This window comes from Lichenostomus cassidix, chromosome 3, assembly GCF_008360975.1.
Source record: "Lichenostomus cassidix isolate B80296 chromosome 3, HeHo_3.0, whole genome shotgun sequence".
NCBI lineage: Eukaryota > Metazoa > Chordata > Aves > Passeriformes > Meliphagidae > Lichenostomus > Lichenostomus cassidix.
The window spans coordinates 2,638,859-2,657,128 of NC_139483.1; the positions used below are offsets into that span (position 1 = coordinate 2,638,859).

The 18,270-nt window shown below is 37.9% G+C and overlaps 1 protein-coding gene across 5 annotated transcripts in view; it reads right to left on the reverse strand.

The window, feature by feature from the left end:
• TASP1 (taspase 1) overlaps positions 1-18,270 on the reverse strand; it is a 78,082-nt gene that overhangs the window by 15,533 nt on the left and 44,279 nt on the right. For 4 of the 5 annotated variants that reach the window (XM_085054036.1, XM_085054033.1, XM_085054035.1 and 1 more), the window contains exon 11: positions 8,688-8,798. In XM_085054036.1, coding sequence (XP_084910162.1) covers positions 8,688-8,798 — 111 coding nt within the window. Of the gene's footprint in view, positions 1-487; positions 1,191-8,687; positions 8,799-18,270 lie in introns of those variants that run through there. The other variant, XM_085054037.1, reaches the window with a different exon arrangement.

Genomic DNA, 18,270 nt, shown 5'->3' on the forward strand with positions numbered 1-18,270 from the left:
GCAACTTGAAATAAGATTCCTATAGTTTTAAATGTGGAAACAATGGTATAATTTACATACAATTTAAAATGTCTTGAGCCACAAAATTAATCAAGTTCTTGCACGTAGGTCCATGGAAATCCTAGCTACACATCTGCATTACAATGCCATTTCAAACTGAACATACAATTTCAACAGGCATTTCATGTAATTCTTTTCAATTCTTTCTTTTAAATAAATTAGTGTACAGACAGTGTAATCTGCCAGCCACAAGAACTTTAGAGCAGATCTATTCATCAGACTCCTTTAACTTGCCCACAGCTATTGGTATGACTAAAATTGCTGCTTTAATGCAAATAACAACAACAAAACAGTCCAATAAAATCCAACTTCAAGCTTCACCATAAGGAAAACTAAAAGCTTTATTGTGTTTTCGTTAAACATTAGAGCAGCCACTTTTGAAAGTGATACAAGGAGGTCACTGCAACAGAAACCCACATTGCAGGAAAATAATAAATGCAGTATGCTTATTAAACTGTAATATCTTATTGGATCTAATGCAAACATATTATCTTTAAAGTGCCACTTGCTTTGTACAAGAACTATTATTAGTTACAGTTACACCTCCTGTATTACTCACTGACTGCGACCAGAATCCAGCCCGTGATAAGGTAACAGATAACAGGAAAATATGTTTGGTTAAAATAGAAACACAAGGCCTGGAAAGCTGTGAAGAGTTTTACCACCCAAATCAAAATCAGGCACTTCAAAGACAATGTCTCAACCTGAACTTGGTCTGCAGACCTAATCTTCCACTGAACTGCACAAACAACTTAGGTTCTAAGCCATGCTGTGGGGAAAAGTCATTGCAAAGAGATAGAAAAAGTTTTGGTTTGTTTTTTAATGAGCAGTTTCTCCTCCCCATTCAAGGGCTATGAAAGGGTCCTGCAAGGTTCTAGTGAAAAACACTAATGAACTCTTTAATTAGAATGGTTAAAACTGCTCTACTTCAGCAGAACACAGCCAAGCAAACAGTACTCACAGCAGAGAGTGTATCTGAGGCCACAGTAAAACACTAGGACTCTATGAATGTACAAAATACCAGACAGCAACAACTGATTATAGGTCATAAAGTTGGTGCTGCTGAAGTCTTGTTCTAGAAATGCTTACATTAGTTTAATCATTTTTAGGGGTTTTGTTTCTTCCACACTCTGGAAAAAATAGATGAAAGAAAAGTCTGTAAATAAGCTAATTACGTATTTCTTCATTTTGTCAATATTTTTGTCAACTATGCCATCATGACTGATTAAATTTCCAGTAATCTGAATAACTTCCAAATGGTCTTTTTAAAAAGGCTTAGCAGTATATTCCTTTCCATGTAGAGAGTCTGAAGCAAAACATGTAACACTACATTTTCATCAAAATTCTTCCATTTTTACAGGGATTTCTTTGCAAGAACAAAATATTCATCCTCAATGAAACACAGAATGACAAAAGCAAGCACTCAAAGCAAGTGTTTTGTGAGACTTATTTTGAAAGAGCGTTTAAATAAGTAATTTAAAACTTGAGCTTCAAGCACATGAGACAAAGCCTTCAGCTTACAACTTCATCCAAAGAGATGCTCGACCTCTACGTGCACGACTGAGAGCCCCAAATTCTGTCAGCATAAATAGCATTTACTTACTGACATTAAACAGGGTGTCCATTATATTGCCCTAAATATGTACACAAGTGTTTTCTGAACAAATTACTTCCTTCAGTGGTTATGCACCATGGAAGCTTTATTACCAGTCCACAAAACTCAAAGGCTTTGGAGACCATGCTAAACACTCAAAAAGCTGGAAAACTGACTGCATTAATTCAACCTTTGCTGAAGCACATTGCCACCCTAGTATAACCAGAAAACTCCAAAAGAGGATTAACTTAATAGCACTGCACCTGATAAAAGTGTGATAAAAATCTCAACTTCAGCACTCATAGAACACAACAGATGGGCAACACACTGAGTTCTTTAACAATGACACAAGTTGGGCCCTTTGGAGTAAGAACAAATATTGATTATGTCACAGGAAACCAAGTCACACTGCACTGACTTTGTCAGAATTAACCTTAAGAGTAGTATCAGGGTAAGACAAATAAAATGGCTTAAAGTGATTTGCAGCAGGTAATTTGAGTGGATTATTGAACAAAATGCTTAAAAATTTGCGTTATGCAAACAAAGCAAAGGTGAGGGGAGACATTGTCTCTCCTACAGACAAAACCACAGCCTTGCTTGCCCTTTATGATCCTCTACACCATCTCATCATCACCTGCAGAATGAACATTACCCTGGAATGGTGGGAAAAGTCTCAAGGAACATACATACCCCTTGTTTCCACCCACAGCACTTCCAAGGGCCACCCTGCTTGCCCATTTCTGCTGAAGGCTGCCATTCCCAGAGACATCAGAAGCCAACTGTGTGACTACACCCTCACCCATCCCAAATGCCTTCACCAGCAACTTCAGCTAAATCATCTCAGTGCAAAATCAGCAACAATAGAGTGTGTGTCTCCAATTCACTGCCTAAGTTGTGGGGAACCAACCTCTAAAAAGTGTCAGTAAAAATCAGTTGCCTACAGTAGTAATATTACAGTATGTTACAGTAATTCACACTGTTTCTCTGCTCTTAAAAATCAGACTCGAAGCCAAATTAAATACATGCTGAACAGCACATTCTGTAGAAGTTACTTATTTTCCAATTAAAGCAATTTTTCAAAAATGTTAGAAGAGGGATTCAAATATATTACCTTTTTTAACACAGATCTTTCTAGATCTGCAAGCATTGCTGACAATTACAATTATGCTAAAGAGTATATTTTAACACAGCAATACAGTGCAAATGAGTAGGTCTATGGTAAGCAAAATTCCAGACAGCTGAACACTATGCATCCATCATTAAATCTGTAAAAATAATGGTACAAAACCAGTATTATACCGAATTTCTAAAGAGAATCCATGCATTGTACACAGAAATTGAGAGTTCTCAAAACACTGTGAATTCAAACATTAGGAACATATTTCATTAATTTAGGTCTAAAACTCATTTTGCTACAGCAAACCCATTGAGCAAAAGAAATAATAGCGCAGACTTCTGTAAAATATAACAATATAGGTGATAACTTTTTATTATATGCCTTATATTTAATTAGTATTTCAAGAGGAAGAGAAAAGGTGGAACTGAAATACTGCCATGCATATTAAAGGCAGAATGGTTTCTCTTTAGAAGGAAAAAGGTATCTGTGTCCCACCTCCTACACCATTTCTGCTGTCTCTGTACTCTTCAGAAGGATAGATTTTCCTGTACAAATTCAGAATTTAGTAAAAATAAAACTAAAATATGCCCACTAGCCAAACTTACTGCTTTCTACTGCAATAAAATAGAATTGCTAGATAAGTCTTTGATCTAATAGCTTGCTAATGACAAAATTACAAAAAGCTGGGGCTTTAAATATCATTTGAAGTCTCATGAAGCTCAGTGTTCCTTTCCCAGGTACACTGGCATACCACCAGCATGGTGGCATGAAAAATCCAAAGTAAAACTTCAACTGCAGCATTAACTAATAACTTTAGCACTGACTGGCCACACCAGAGAGAAGGGATAGGAAACAAACAAACCCCATATTTCATTAGTTTTGGTCTAATCCTCACCTCCCCCAGTCACTAAACTACATTTTAGAAAACTCATTTCCTTCCTCCAAAACTCCACTATTCTGTTATTGTTATCTGACATAAAGAAAGCATCATCCCGTTTTTATCTATGTATCTTGTGTGTTATTAATCTGCAGTAATGGTCTCTGAAAAACAAGCAAACAGTTCTTCACAGCAACTCCACATTCCCTGATGCCATCAAGTTCTGTAAGAGCAACCAGAACAGAACACCCAGACCCAGGTTCAGCCACTGACCAGGGACAGAATTCAGAGATTTCACAAGAGTTAAGGCAAATAATGGCCTCAACATTCAGCCTTGCTCTGGAGGAGCTACAGCTACAAGCACAGAACACTTTTTCTTCAGCATCTCTGGTGAACTAAAGCTCTCCTGTGATGAAGATTGCTTCTCTCTGGTCATGGGATCGATAGGAGTTGCTCACTTGTGATCCTGTGCCTTTTTCCCCATTTGTAGCTACTGCACAGAACCATTCTAGCACAGACTGGACAGTAACCTGCAAAAGCAGTGTTTTATTTACACTTACCCAGCTGAAGGATGAACCAGCTGTTCATCCAATGTTTTACATTCACACTCCTCCACAGCAGAGAAACCATGACCACCTTCATTATTTACATCAGCTTTGAAAGGCTTAAAACTTGGGTCTAAACACTGACTGTGGAGTAGCCAATTAAGTGCTTCAGCATCCCCAGTTTTAACAGAGGGCAGTCAAACAGTTCTAAACCCTTTTATGCACTGTGTGAGTGAAATTCTGAGCGTTTCAGGACAACAACCACTGGACTGTCAGCTTGTGTCCAGAATGGGGTGAAAGTGAAGCTATTTGCCACCCTGCTTCTGCTGTATATCCCACTAAACTCCCAGGTAAAAACTGAAACAAACATTAGAGGAATATAATAAGCACTAAATGAAGCCTGCTTTTAATTTCATGCACCATTATTTGCTAAATGTTTAAGCACAAGCCGTCTGAAATCAGAGGCCTTTCTATTTCATGATACATTAAGTTTCAACATCTATATTGAATTTATAAAGAAGCTGCAAGGGAAAACACCTGCTCTTTAAAACTTTACAGGGAAGATTTTAATGAAGTAAATAACTGAGGGCAGCACAGACCAATAAAATTCCAATGCTTTTGACATGGAGTGGCACAGGCAGGACCTAGACAAACCCTTGTGGAACATCACCATGCTGTGTTAATTTTCCAGCTGGTTTTGTTGTACAGATAACAGAGGCCTATTCAATGCTGTCTACCATCAAATACAAACTCATGAAATCATAAACTTGCAGCAGATAAAATGGATCATATGAAACTTCAGGATCACATCATCCTCTTCTGAAATCTTTTTCTCTGTGTCATGGAGAAGCGTAACAACCCTTCCATAGTTTGTTTCCTCTGCTAGAAAACCCCAAAGATACTAAAAAGCTTAAAGTGATGGGGCACCAAAGTAAACTATAATCTACTATAAACTGTAACACTGAGCAATGACAGTCACAGTCTTGTTACTGTTAAAGTATGAGGTTTTTTCCTCCCTTACAAGCACACCCAATAATCAGGAAATTCATATTCTATGCCTAACCAATAATAAGAAAATTCATATTCTATGATTCCTAACTGTTTGAACTCCTGCTCAGAAGACAGGATTTTGACACTAAACTTCTAGAAGAGAAAGTGTCAGCATTATCCTTCTGCTATTACCTTTCTGCAGACTTCACTCAACTGAAGCACATTTTAAAAATACAAGAATAGAGAAACACATTTCCGCTAAGGAAAGAACAAATATCAGATTCCAGCTACGTCTTTGAGCTCATTATTTTCTAATACTTCATAAGAAGTTTTAAAGTACCACTGGTAATGCTGCCAGTTAAAAGCCTAGATTTCCCGCCAGTGAGATGACACAAACATTTACTCTGAGTCTACATTCCACAAACTTGGCTGCATTTGAAAGGAATGATGAGTAACAAAACCCTCTGTTCTTCTGTTTGAAAGGTATTTGTGTTTACAGAACACCATTCTTCAACTATGAACCAAGCCTTCTGTGCTCTCTGACTGAAGATATGGAGCCCATTCCGCTTTTAAAAAGTCTAAACTTAATTTCTCTCACCTCTGATTCAACCACCAGTTGTGCATGCTCCACAGTAAGCTGGCTCTGAGAAAGGACAAGAGAAGCACATCTGACATGAGTTTGCTCATCACCTGCTGTTTAACCAGCACTCACTGTCTAAGCCAGGCATTCCCTAGCTGCAAAGACTCGCAGTGCTCTGCAGAGACTCGGAGAATAATCCTGTAAACAGGAAGCACCAATCTGATGGCAACGGCCAAGATCAGCTGTTCATCCCTCTGATACAAGTAACACACATTTTGACTTCTGATAAAACATTCTAACTCAGCTTTCTTAAAGGCTGGGGTTTTTTGGCCTTGGTCCCCTACAATTCTGGTGACAGTTTGACAAGACCACAAAACAGGGCGTTGAGGAAGGCAAGGGAAGCATCCGTGCCATCAACAAGGAGTCTCTTAGCCCATTTTATCCTATAGAAATAATATTTCTATCCTAAGAAATAATATGTCTTATCCTAAGAAATAATACTATTATTTCATGATAAAAAATCCTGCACCATAGCACACATCCTGTGCTACCAACTAGCACATCACTCACGAAAAGTCACAGCAAAAAACCTGATAGTAAAAACCTATAAAGTATAATGCATGGTTTTAACTGTTGCACTGTATTTGCCACACATAACTTTTGTATTTCTTCTACAGAATTGCCAAGACTCCCAAAATGTCACTACTGGCTACAAACTCAATATGATGTCATATGTAACCAGCAAGATGTTGGTTGAGGACTGCTGTTGGACGAGGATTTTGGTATTTTCCTCCATCACTCTTCATTCACAGGACAGTGGAGTGCAAACTAGATTTTATGTTTTCTAATCCAAGCACTTCACCTACACAAAAAACGAAAGTGGCTGTGTCTTTTTTCCCCACATCAGCACTGTCCAAAGTATAACTGAGCAGACAGCACACATTCCTGCTGTCAGGCAGCAAAAGCCTGCAGTGTGTAAGTTTCTGAAAACACAAGCCAGACCTGTCCCGAATTAAAACGTGAAACTTTAAAAAGTAATTACAAAGCATTTATATAAATGTTATATAAACGCTTTTTCAAATTTTAGCTTCATGAAGAGCATTAATTTGATCCTGCCTCACTCTTTTCACTTTCTGCTGTTTTGTTTGGTTCAGTGTGTTTTCCCAAGGCAATAACTCATCACACTGTTAACCCGGTACCTCTGCATGTGCAGCTCCTCTTTCTCTGCAATTGTTAGCTCAGGTATAACAAAAACTTCAGCAACTTTTAATATGCTCTTATCTCCAACAGAAACATTTTCACATTTGCAGCAGAACATGATGTATATATCACATAGGAGCCAGTTAGCATTTTAAATGAAAACATCTGCTATGCAAAGTGGTGGCAAAATATGTTTGCATTAAACAGCAAAAGAAGAATTACTTTTTTTGCTAACCATTACCAAACAGAACAAAGAAAACCCAGAAAACTCAAAGCAATTTAAAGGCCCCTTTAATTCAAAATTTTGATTTTTTTTTTTGTTTTTTATCAGCCAGTCTCTATGAATTACTTCATCAGTAGCTTTCATCTTGTGTGTGTGCATGCACTAACATGAAACTGCATTGAGCTATGTACAATTTGTGCTTGCTTTTACTAGTCTTACCACAAACAGCACAGTAAATTTTTAGAGTGTGGACTAAAGATCTGACTTTCCTGAATTTAGGCCACTTCTATACAACATGTGCAAAGCAGGGCTACAAATTAGCAAAGCTACCACAAGCACCCTTCCTAAAGGCTTTTTTGGGGTGTGCAAATTCCTTGTTTTGCGCACTATCCATTAGGCACTGACGTGAATGATTAAATAGAAAAAGCTACATTTTTCCTGCTTGGATTACAATCTTTTTGGGGAATGCACAGAGTGCTCTGTATTCTTACACCACTGAGAAATTACTGCAGTACAGCAGCAAATTATCAAGTGCAGTCTTCCAATGGGAAGGTGACCTCCCCTCAAAGAGTCGAATGTCAGAAGCAGAATTTCACCTGGATTCAACAATATAAAAAGAAATATAGGATTTGCAATGCATTGCTTGCCAAGACCAAGGGCATCAGTCGCTGGGATCCCAAAAAGTGTGTATATGTCCTTCTTTCAGTTCTAATTGAAGTATCATAAAATGAGCTTTGGCAACACAGTGTACAAGTATTATGTTGTCCATAAGAAATTCAGAAGATGAAAATCATCTGTGGATTCTAAAGCTTGAAGGGTTTTAAGGGTGATGAAGACACTGTTGGTTAACATATATGCCTGAAGCTTCTATTGGAATTTTCGAAAGATCAAGATTTTATGGTTATTTTAAAATTCCACATTTATATTTTGCTTATGACTCGAGGAAAGAAAACAAGGTCTATAATCACAAGAAATTGAAGACATTGTGTGCAATTCTCTTAAATGCAAGAAAATTTGTTTTTTGAATAAAGTCTATTTCACTTTTTCAAGAAATTAATTCTATGGTGTAAATAGCAAACCACAATCTGTCTGTCCAAAGCATTTCACTAGAACATGAAATGGTTTTGAGGTCTACTATATTTAAAAGGGTTAACATGATGAATAATTTTTACTAATGCTCCTAACCCATCAATTCTAAAATATGCAACTATACACCACGGCCCATGATTCAGGCAGGAAATTCTTTCTTCAAACCTCTCCGGGTATTCTATGACTCACATAACAATTGAGGTATTTCCAAGGGTTTTCCTTTAAATTTCCTAATATATTCTTCTGTAGTTTAACGTTTTTCAGATGTAACACAACACTAAATCTGAAGCCAACTGCAGCACGAGGTTTCAACAGAGATCACGAGAATAAGTATCTTAACTTTATTTAATAGAGTTACTTGCAGTTTCAACAACGCTGGGTGACATTTAGGCAATTAGGACCACAAACTCACCAATAAACTTGTTTTGCATAGTCTCTAGGAGAGCTTGGTGGGCATCCTCTGTTTGTAAAGCACATGAACATTCTCTGGCCAGTATGGTCCGGACAAGGTGCTCTCCACAACCTAAAGAAATATTAAGATTGAGAACAGTCAAAATATAGATATCACTATGAAGAAATCCTGTCATTAATTTACATAATCACATTAATTCGGCTGTGATGATGCAAAAAAAATGACAGTTTCTTCGTAGTGATGCATACGACAAGTTTCTGCCATATATGTATTTTTTTAAATAAAAAAACACTGACTCATTCAAAAACTCAACCAAGTCAGTGGTTTTCTCACAACTTTCCTGAAATTTCTACTGCACAAAGTCATAAACCAAACAAAAGTTAAGTACAGAAAGAAGAAACAGCAAGACTTCTCTGACTTGTCATCTCTATCCAGACAGAATCCTCTTACTAATCATTCTCTCAGGAATGATCCTTGCATGCAACTCCTTAAACCAAGAACAACTTTAGTGACACATTAACTCCTTCTGCATGACAGAGTCTTCTACGTAGTCCATCTGATTCAGCCTTTTTTCAACAAAGGAATACATGAATTCACCCACGCTTTTTTGCCAGACTGGCTGGTCACTGGACTCCTAATACAAATTCCTGTCATTTTTAAAGGTTTGTCCTTAAGAAATGAAAAAACTCCTGCAGACCACCACTTACTCTCTCAGTGCTTTCTGTACCTATTCCCTGAAACCCATTTTAGATGAAGACAAGCAGGTCATTACTGCTACTCTTCTTCTGTAGGAACACTTTCATATCTGCTATTTTTCCTCCTACACTCTTTTCCACTCCTGTACTGTGATTTGGAACATACAGCTGCAGCCAAATGGCACCACACATGTTTACTGATCAGCTGGACTTTTTGGACAGGGAAACCCTCTGCTGATACCTTTTCCATATAGACCAATGTCATTACACTACTTATGCCTCCCATTTTTCCTCAATGGCAGGGAAGCATATAAAGCAGCTAGAAGAGGTCTAACCAAGAGCCAGGTGAACTGTGTTATCCAGTTATGAAAGAAAGAAAAACATAACTGATGTACAACTGTAATATTACAATGATCTCAAATTATCTACATTGAAGTGACTGCATTTTGATCAAATTTGTAACCTACCAGGGCCTAAAACTGTGTTAGACACTAGAATATATAGAGAAAAGTCAGATACAGTCAATTCACAATTATATATAAATATTTCCAGCATATTTCTCATTAAACATAACAAGATGATGTAAGCACTGGAACCATTTAAAAAAACTGCTATAGTCCAATTGGACTTATTAGCTCAGGTACAGAACTACATAAATACACCTACCCAGCTTTCAGAAATAAATTTATGGCTGGAAACAATCTAGTTGCTTCCAAGTGGCAGGGAGCTGGAGATGGTAAGACATCAGACCTAGGCTGGCTTCAGACAAAGGCAGCTCAGTCTCTATGAGTAACTCTCACTTTACTGGAAGCACTAACAAGCCCAGAACAGAGACACAGGCTGAAGCCAGCCTAGATGTGGCATAAAGAAAAAAATTAATAATTAAACCCAACAAAGTGGCTCCAGTGCAGCCTGCTGAGTCTCTCATCACTGTGCTTCCCAATGTGCTGAGTTTAGAGCACTGACTGCTTTGGGTACAACATGGCACAAACACAAACTGGCAGGTCTGGCACTGTGTCTTGGAGCTCCTCACAGACTGCTTTCTTGCTCTTCTCACCATTTTTAAACCCTAATTAACATGGCAACATACTCAAAGAATCTCTCTCTGGCTACTTCTTACACAATTATACCCTTCCCCTTAAATGCACAGTGAGTTTCCACTGTTCTTCTGCTAATACAGAAGGGAAAAAAAATTACTTCTCTCATTTTAAAATTTTTTTTAAAAATCCAAAACAACAAAAACCCCTCTGGAGCACTATGGATGCATTAGATGTCACAGAATCCCAGGGACCAGACTGCTGAAAAATTATGTACACGTGTCCCAAAATCCTGCTATGTTCAATCATCTTAAAAATACCTTTGTCTTCAGTTGTGTGTCCCTGCTAATGGGCAGTGTCTCCTGATTAATACAATTCAGCTAAACTGAGTTGTTTGAAGTGGGACACTTTGGCATTGAATCCACATACAATTGGCACAACAGAAAGACAAAAAATTCTTTGTATAGCAAACAGATTGAGTAAAAACCAGTTACAAATTGAGAGGGGAATGAAAGAGCCAAAATATTATAAACAATTACACAGCCAAGGAAAGTAGCTCTCGAGAACACAAAGAAAAAAGTGTTTTCATCGAGACTGTCAAGCTCTCGAGTTATTGAGAGAAGTGTCCTGGTTAGGAGATAATCTTCAAGAGGCTCATGCAATAGAACATCCCCAGCAGCTGCTTACAGGAGGGTCTGTCCATTTATTTGCCTCATTACACCCACACTCCAAAGCTTCTGTCCACAACAGAACTACGAGTTATCTACTGTTTATTCCAGCCAAAGTGAACTATGAAGAACATGGAAAAAAACCCACAAAATGCCTTTTGCCCATAAATCACAACATGGATGTAACTTTTTTTAAACTAAGGAACTTTAATATCTATGAACTTTTGCTGTAAAGAACAAAACTGAATAGGCATATGCTCCAGCAAAAACTGATCAAGCTGGTTTTTTCTTGACAAGAACCTGTTAGTACCTTTACATATAACATGTAGTACCTTTAAGTACAACTATATGAGTAAGAAGCATGGGACTTAGAATAGGAATCAATCAAATGAAACACAGAAATCAGAGTGAGCCTATGCAACTCCTATGAATCTAGTAATAAAACCAGATGTTACTACTTCACAATTTTAAAGTATTTCCTAAATTGGCATCAAGAAAAACAATAGCCATTTTTTAGCATGACATATAACGTTATTTTCCCCCCAAGAGAATAACTTTATTGAAGAGTTCCCATAGCATCAAGTCTGCTCCAAAAAAAATTCAGAGAGAGAAAACTTAATATGTGTTAAGAACAGCTGCAGCCCACTGATGTGATCCAGGATCAACCACAAGGAAAGCAGCTTTGCAGTTCTACTAACACATCACACATCTCTACATCCCCACAGACAAAGTCATTTCTTTTTGTCATATTTATGTCAACCTATGAGGCAGCAAACCTACGGACTGCTGCTGGCAGTGTATGTAAAAATCTTTCAACACATCACTTGCTGGCAATCTGCTGGGACAGATAACTAAGGAAAACAATTACTCCATTTGGAAAAGAAAGATTTGTAACTGTAGTTTTTGATGTAGGAACATCTATTTTTGAAGAAGAGAAAGAAAAAAACTAAGCACTGTTTCACGTGCTTTGACCAGACAAAGGGTGAGAGAAAGAATTACACTTTCTTCTATCTCAAGTCTTGCTGCAGTTTAGCATGTTGATCTATACATCTCCGTAGCCTCAGACTGGGAAAATACTGTAAATAATACTAGGACTAGACACAAAATGAATGTATATATTACTACAGCAATCAAAACTGATTTATAACTTACAATATAAAGTTGTGGGTTCAAATATATAGTTTCACTGACTTTAGTCTAACTGCCAGCATTATCCAACTTCCGAAAAAGTTGTATTAATGTGACTCAAGACAGCAACTACAGTGAAAGCTGCTTAAACACATTTCCAAATCATGCACACACAAGTGGATGAAAATGTAAATCTGGTTCATTTGCCTAACTATCTCACACTATATTACATTTAACTGCATGTGTTAATACATTTGGCATTTCTTTCACTGAATAATACTAAAACCAAACCAAGAGGGACTCCCACTAAGAATTTTTCATTTCTACATTAACGTCTCCAACGCATTCATTTTAATAACTTTCCTGTAAACAGAGTCTAAATCATTTTATTATCCTTTCCCAGTTATGAGGATGACTTCTTCAGTAACCTGAAGCTCATTATATTTCAGAGGCGAATATTTTGCAATGACAGACAAACGCTTCCCTAAGACTTCGCACATGAATGACTCAAATGGAGATGACTAGCTGGAAAAATTTACTGGGTTAAATTAGTGCTTCACACTGAAATAACTGTTTCATATAGTAAACAAATTATTTTCCTAACACAGTAGTATTTTGCAAGTACCATGCTGCCTACTTGTAACTCCTCTGCTGACAAAAACACTGCTGTTGGAACTGCTGCTGTCCATGTTTGCAGGGCTAAGTAATTAACTGCCCTCTTCTAGGATTGCTACTGGCAAAGGGAAAACTGTTTTCACAGAAAACAAATAGTTTATAGAGACTATTTGGATACATCACACCTAACAAATTTGGTGACCTTCCACGATGGGGTTACAGCATTGGAGAGTAAGGGAAGAGCAACTGGTGCCATCCACCTGGACTTGTGCAAATGTATTTGATGCTGTCCTGCACAACACCTTTAATATGGAAACAGGCTAAAAGAGTTGGGTTTGTTCAACCTGGAGAAGGAAAGGCTCTGAGGAGACCTTCTAGCACCTTCCACAATCTAAATGGGCTGCAAGGAAGACAGAGAGGATTTTCTGACAAGAGCATGTAGTAAAAGGACAGGAGGGAATATCTTTAAGATGAAGGAGGGTAGATTTAAATTAGATATTAGGAAGCAATTCTTTACTATGAGGATGGTGAGACACTGGAACTGGCTGCCCAGGGAAGTTTTGGATGTGCCATCCCTGGAAGTGCTCAAGGCCAAGTTGGATGGGGCTTTGAGCCACCTGGTCTAGTGGAAAGTGTTCCTGCCCAGGGCAGGGGATTGAAACTGGATGATCTTTAAGGTCCCACCCAAGCCAAACCATTCTATGCTTCGACGCAAAATAAATACATACATACAGATAGATACTTTCATGCACATTTCTAGCCTCTTAGGTTAAGAGGAAAGAATTAAATAGATTGCTAAAGGTCCCAGAGGTATATGGCAACAGATTCCTATGACAAGGGAAGGAAAGAACAATGAGCCTTGACAGCCACAACACCCTCATTTTGTAAACAAACTACAAACCCCAACAAAACTCTAAAAGATCCCAGATAACCTTTCTTCAACAAAAAGCTTCTATTCCTGCCTGAAACTTACTTGACAATCATACACAAAATCACTTGAAGATCATACAGAACCATCAGCACTGACTCTCAGTCACATATCTTGGATCATGCACAATACAGCTTTTAATGCAGAGTTTCTTTCAAAGTGCCAGACTGATCAACGGTGAAACAGAACTTCCCCCTTCTGTGGGTACTGAAATGCATAATTTCTGAGAATAATACAACTTTACCTCCTATTCAAATACTCCTGATTGATTACTGCAAGATTCCCACAAAAACAATCTGGGAATTTACAAACTTTTTTTCATAGTCTCTCTTTTTTCTGTTACCCTACTATAATGTAGCTGTTATGGATGAATCAGTAGTCCCTTCAAGTTACTCTTTCAGTGACAGTAATTTGCTAGTTATCCTGTGTACAACTTCCACAACTACCAAGTTAGAGGTTTTTTGGTGAGATTTTTATCTTTTAAGATTATTACCATCTTCAATTTTCATCTATTATATTAGACACTGTTTTACACTTCATATGATTCTGAAAAAAAGGTAAGAAAACTGAGCTATAATTTTTAAATGTTAATTTTTCTGTATCAAACAGTAACTAATACTCACTTCATAGGTTATACAAACCTTAACTTGCTATAGACTCGGATCTTTCCTTTGAGCTTCACGCAAGAAACTAAGGATTAAATCACTGGGGTTTTTTTCCTCAGCAAAGTGACTTCTCAAGAAGATTTCTAATGCTTGAATTAACCACAACAAGAGCAGAAAGAAGCCAGCACAATATAAGCTGAACATCCCATACAATGCGTGCTCTGCATCTTATAATGTTCCTCTGATGGAACCAAGATGGCAAAGGAAAGGAAGGCCCTGTGCAAAGTGAGGGCCTCCGAGCAGCGTGTCAGAGAGAAATTGTTTTTCTGCTCCTTTTGATGGGAGATGCTTTCAAGTCAGGAAATTAGAACCAGGTGTGCCAGAGGGCACACACACATCCATGCACCACACTGAAAAACACGCGTTTCCAATTTTCAGACATGAAAGAGGCTCCTGTTGAATGGAAGGAGAAATGAAAATCTAGCTTGCTTTCTGCGAGCCACAAGCAGAGAGCTGTGGAGCTCTGACAGGCTGTCTAGCTGTGGAACACACAGTACCTCCACACTGAGTGCTGGAACTCCTTTGAAAGGAGCACTGAGTGGAAACTCACATTACTCACATACAGTCGAGAATGGAAAAATTAATCTGGTTTACTCCAATGCCAAAGTATGACTCTTTAGCTTTTCAGAAGCTAAAGGCAGAAGTGCCAGGTTATCTATGTTTTATCACCTATTCTCCACAACAAAGTCTGAACCTGGCCCTGTTGGTCCTGTCCTGTTAAGCTTTGATGTTATTTTCTGTTCAGTAGTAGTGCCTAAAGTGTCAGCTAACAAGTTAAAGAACTACTATTTCTGCTTTATTTCCTGGATAATTTCTAGTTATGCCTAATGGAAACACAGTGAAGCCTGTATTTCAGTAAGCTCTGCTTGTCATTTCCAGCATCTCTAGAAAGAACTAAAAACTTGCAAGTCAGTGATTTTAAAAAAAAAAATACTGTACAATAAAAATATTTAGCTGGCAAGACACTGATACAGTTAGTATATTTCAATTTTATTGAAATAAAATTTTAATGTATAATTCTGAAAAGACATAAAATGCTGCAGTCTAGAAGAATGAACTACAGTATTAAATTAAAATTACATAACTTTTAGCTTTTTTTTTTTTTACTCCTATCAGCTGCTGTATCTTGTCTTCATACTAGCAGGGGAAATTTTTAAATTACTGACCTTCTGCCAGAAAAAACACCTGCAAACAAAGTCCTCTCCAATTCCTAAAGCACCGATCCTAGAGGGATCTATGGAGCACATTCTTGCTGCAGACAGAATATTCTTAGATGATTTACCCACTAAGAAAATGCAATGGCAATTTTCCAAAAGGTTGAAACTTTAGTAAATTTGGGTAGGTTTCAAAGATAACAAAAGTCAAGTTCAACATGCAGACACACTGTGTCTAAACTATCTTCTCCAAGGAAAGGTAGGAAAACACTTATGTCTCTAAGTTTTTAATACAGGGAAAAAACCCTAAAATCACTCTAAAAAACAACTCATTCAGCTCTCCTACAATTTTACAAATAAGAATAAAAAAAAAGGTTAGAGAGATGAAATGTCAAATGAATGAATCCTTAAGTTCTAAATAGTGGTAAATGACAGATTATTTATTTTAAAAGCTTTTTGTTTGAGTTATTATGAACTAAAAGAATTTCAGATGTACCGCCAAGAGAGGTTAGAATGAAGAAAAAAGGTAGGTCCCTTAAAGAGGATGTACTTTTTATATTCTTCGTTACATTTAATACATTTTGAAAGGTTGATTTCAGTTAAACTGTAAAGAAAGAAGAAAACTCTTGCCTAAGCCTTCCTCAGAAGCTGTGCTGCCACTGATCTCTGTAAAAACACTACACCTCTCCAAACTACAGCACTTTTGTCATATCAAACTTTCAGGGAAGGAAGTAAGACAGTACATAAGTTTGCAAACTAAAGGTATAACTAAAGGTATACATATATTTGCTAAGTAAAGGTATATATATACTGTAAGACAGTACATATGTTTGCTAACTAAAGGTATATATAAAGGTATACTATAACAGAAAAGTGTTAAAGACATAGAAAGGGAGTTCAGTGTGCCACCATCTCCAGTTCACTTGATCTCCTTGCACCTATTCCAAGCCACTTGGGCAAGGTATAGCAACAGGGACAGGACTCAGTCCAATTAAAATTTCAAGAGGCAATAAGTACTCTGATTATGGTATCCATCCAGTTCTGCTTCCCAACAAGCCTTCCAAAGGCAATTCAAATAACCATTCTGATCACTCTGAGGACAAACCCCTCAGCTCTGAACACTGCAGTACTGTGCTGAATTGACTGCTTCTCCATGCTACCATTGCCATCTCTGCCTGGGGCTTCCTCTCTCTTCTCCCACACTCCTGGTGGTGCTGAGTTACTTCACACACCACATGCTACAGCACTGAAGCCTCTCAACTGCATCTGGACACAAAGGCTGAATGAACTCTTGACAGAAACATTCACTTCATAGGTAAATACTGATCTGTCTGGAGATAGACCTCTTCTTCCTCCACCCTACCCTCTGCTTCACGGTAACAATGACATAACTCTTCTCTATATGCAGCTGCTTCATCTGTGATGCATTAAATCACCTCTTATTCCCCAAATCTTACAGGACCAGACTGATTTGGAGAGATAAAACATATGTCTACAAAGAGATTAATTGTATCATAACATCTATCTCACATAGTGTAGCTCAAACAATCTGTACAGGATGCAAGATTTGCATGTGAAATTCCTCTGGGCTTTGGGAGCACGGACTCAGAAGGACACAAGCCAGACAGACAAAGCTGCACTCACATGTTACATAAGGGCCAGAAGCACATGCAAGGTTGAAGCAAGATTTATAACCACACTATAAATTTAATTCACTGGTGCAAGCTGCTCAGAGAAACTGAGGATGCCCCATCCCTGGGAGTGTTCAAGGCCAGGCTGCATGGAGCTCTGAGCAACCTGCTCTAGGAGAAGGTATCCCTTCCCAGGGTAGAGGGCTTGGAAGGAGAGGATCTTTAAGGTTCCTTCCAAACCATTCCATAATTCCAAGGAACAGCACTGGCCAGGTATCCACTCACTGGATCCTAACACAGCCACTACTGCCCTCAGCACAAAGCAATCACAAAGTCAAAGTTCTGCATGACAATCAATTCATTTGCATTAAAGCTTCCTTGAAAAATATTTACTCTGTAAATTTGGACAACACTGCAGTTTCTGTCAAGAGGGAGCTTTTAAGTAGGGATATACAGATCAGTGGCTTCCAAAAAGAGACAAAAATGCTGGCTGAGGGCATAACTCAACAACCAGTTTAACAACCACAGACCATCTCTGCATAGGTGTCATCCCTATTCCATCCTATTCCACATTACCTCCAAAAGCATTCCACAGTGCCTCCAAAAGCATCCATAAGACACACAATGGACTGGAAACAAGGACAGATGTGAAAAAAAGTTTGAGCAGGAAAAGGTGAGGCAAGGAAGAGTGAATATATTTATTCCCTTATTGATGTGGATTTTTAAAACAAGAGAAACCTCCTTAAGCAGGGGGCTTAAAGAGTCCTCCAGACTAGTCCTCCAGAGGTTCCTTTCAAACTAAACCATTCTGTGACTCTTCACAAGGCAAAGTGTGCTACTTTTCCTTCATGGAATGATGCATTATATAAACAAATCTATATCCAACACAGCTTTTAAAGTATTATGTATTTTAAAGTAATCTCTAAAATGCCTTTAAGAGAACAGAGGCCACTGCTTTTGTCAAGAGACCTTAACAGTATTTTAGGATCTTGCTGAGTTCACCAACACAAGAAATTGTTAAGTTTACACAGAATAAATACAGCTTGTACACATATTCCTAAA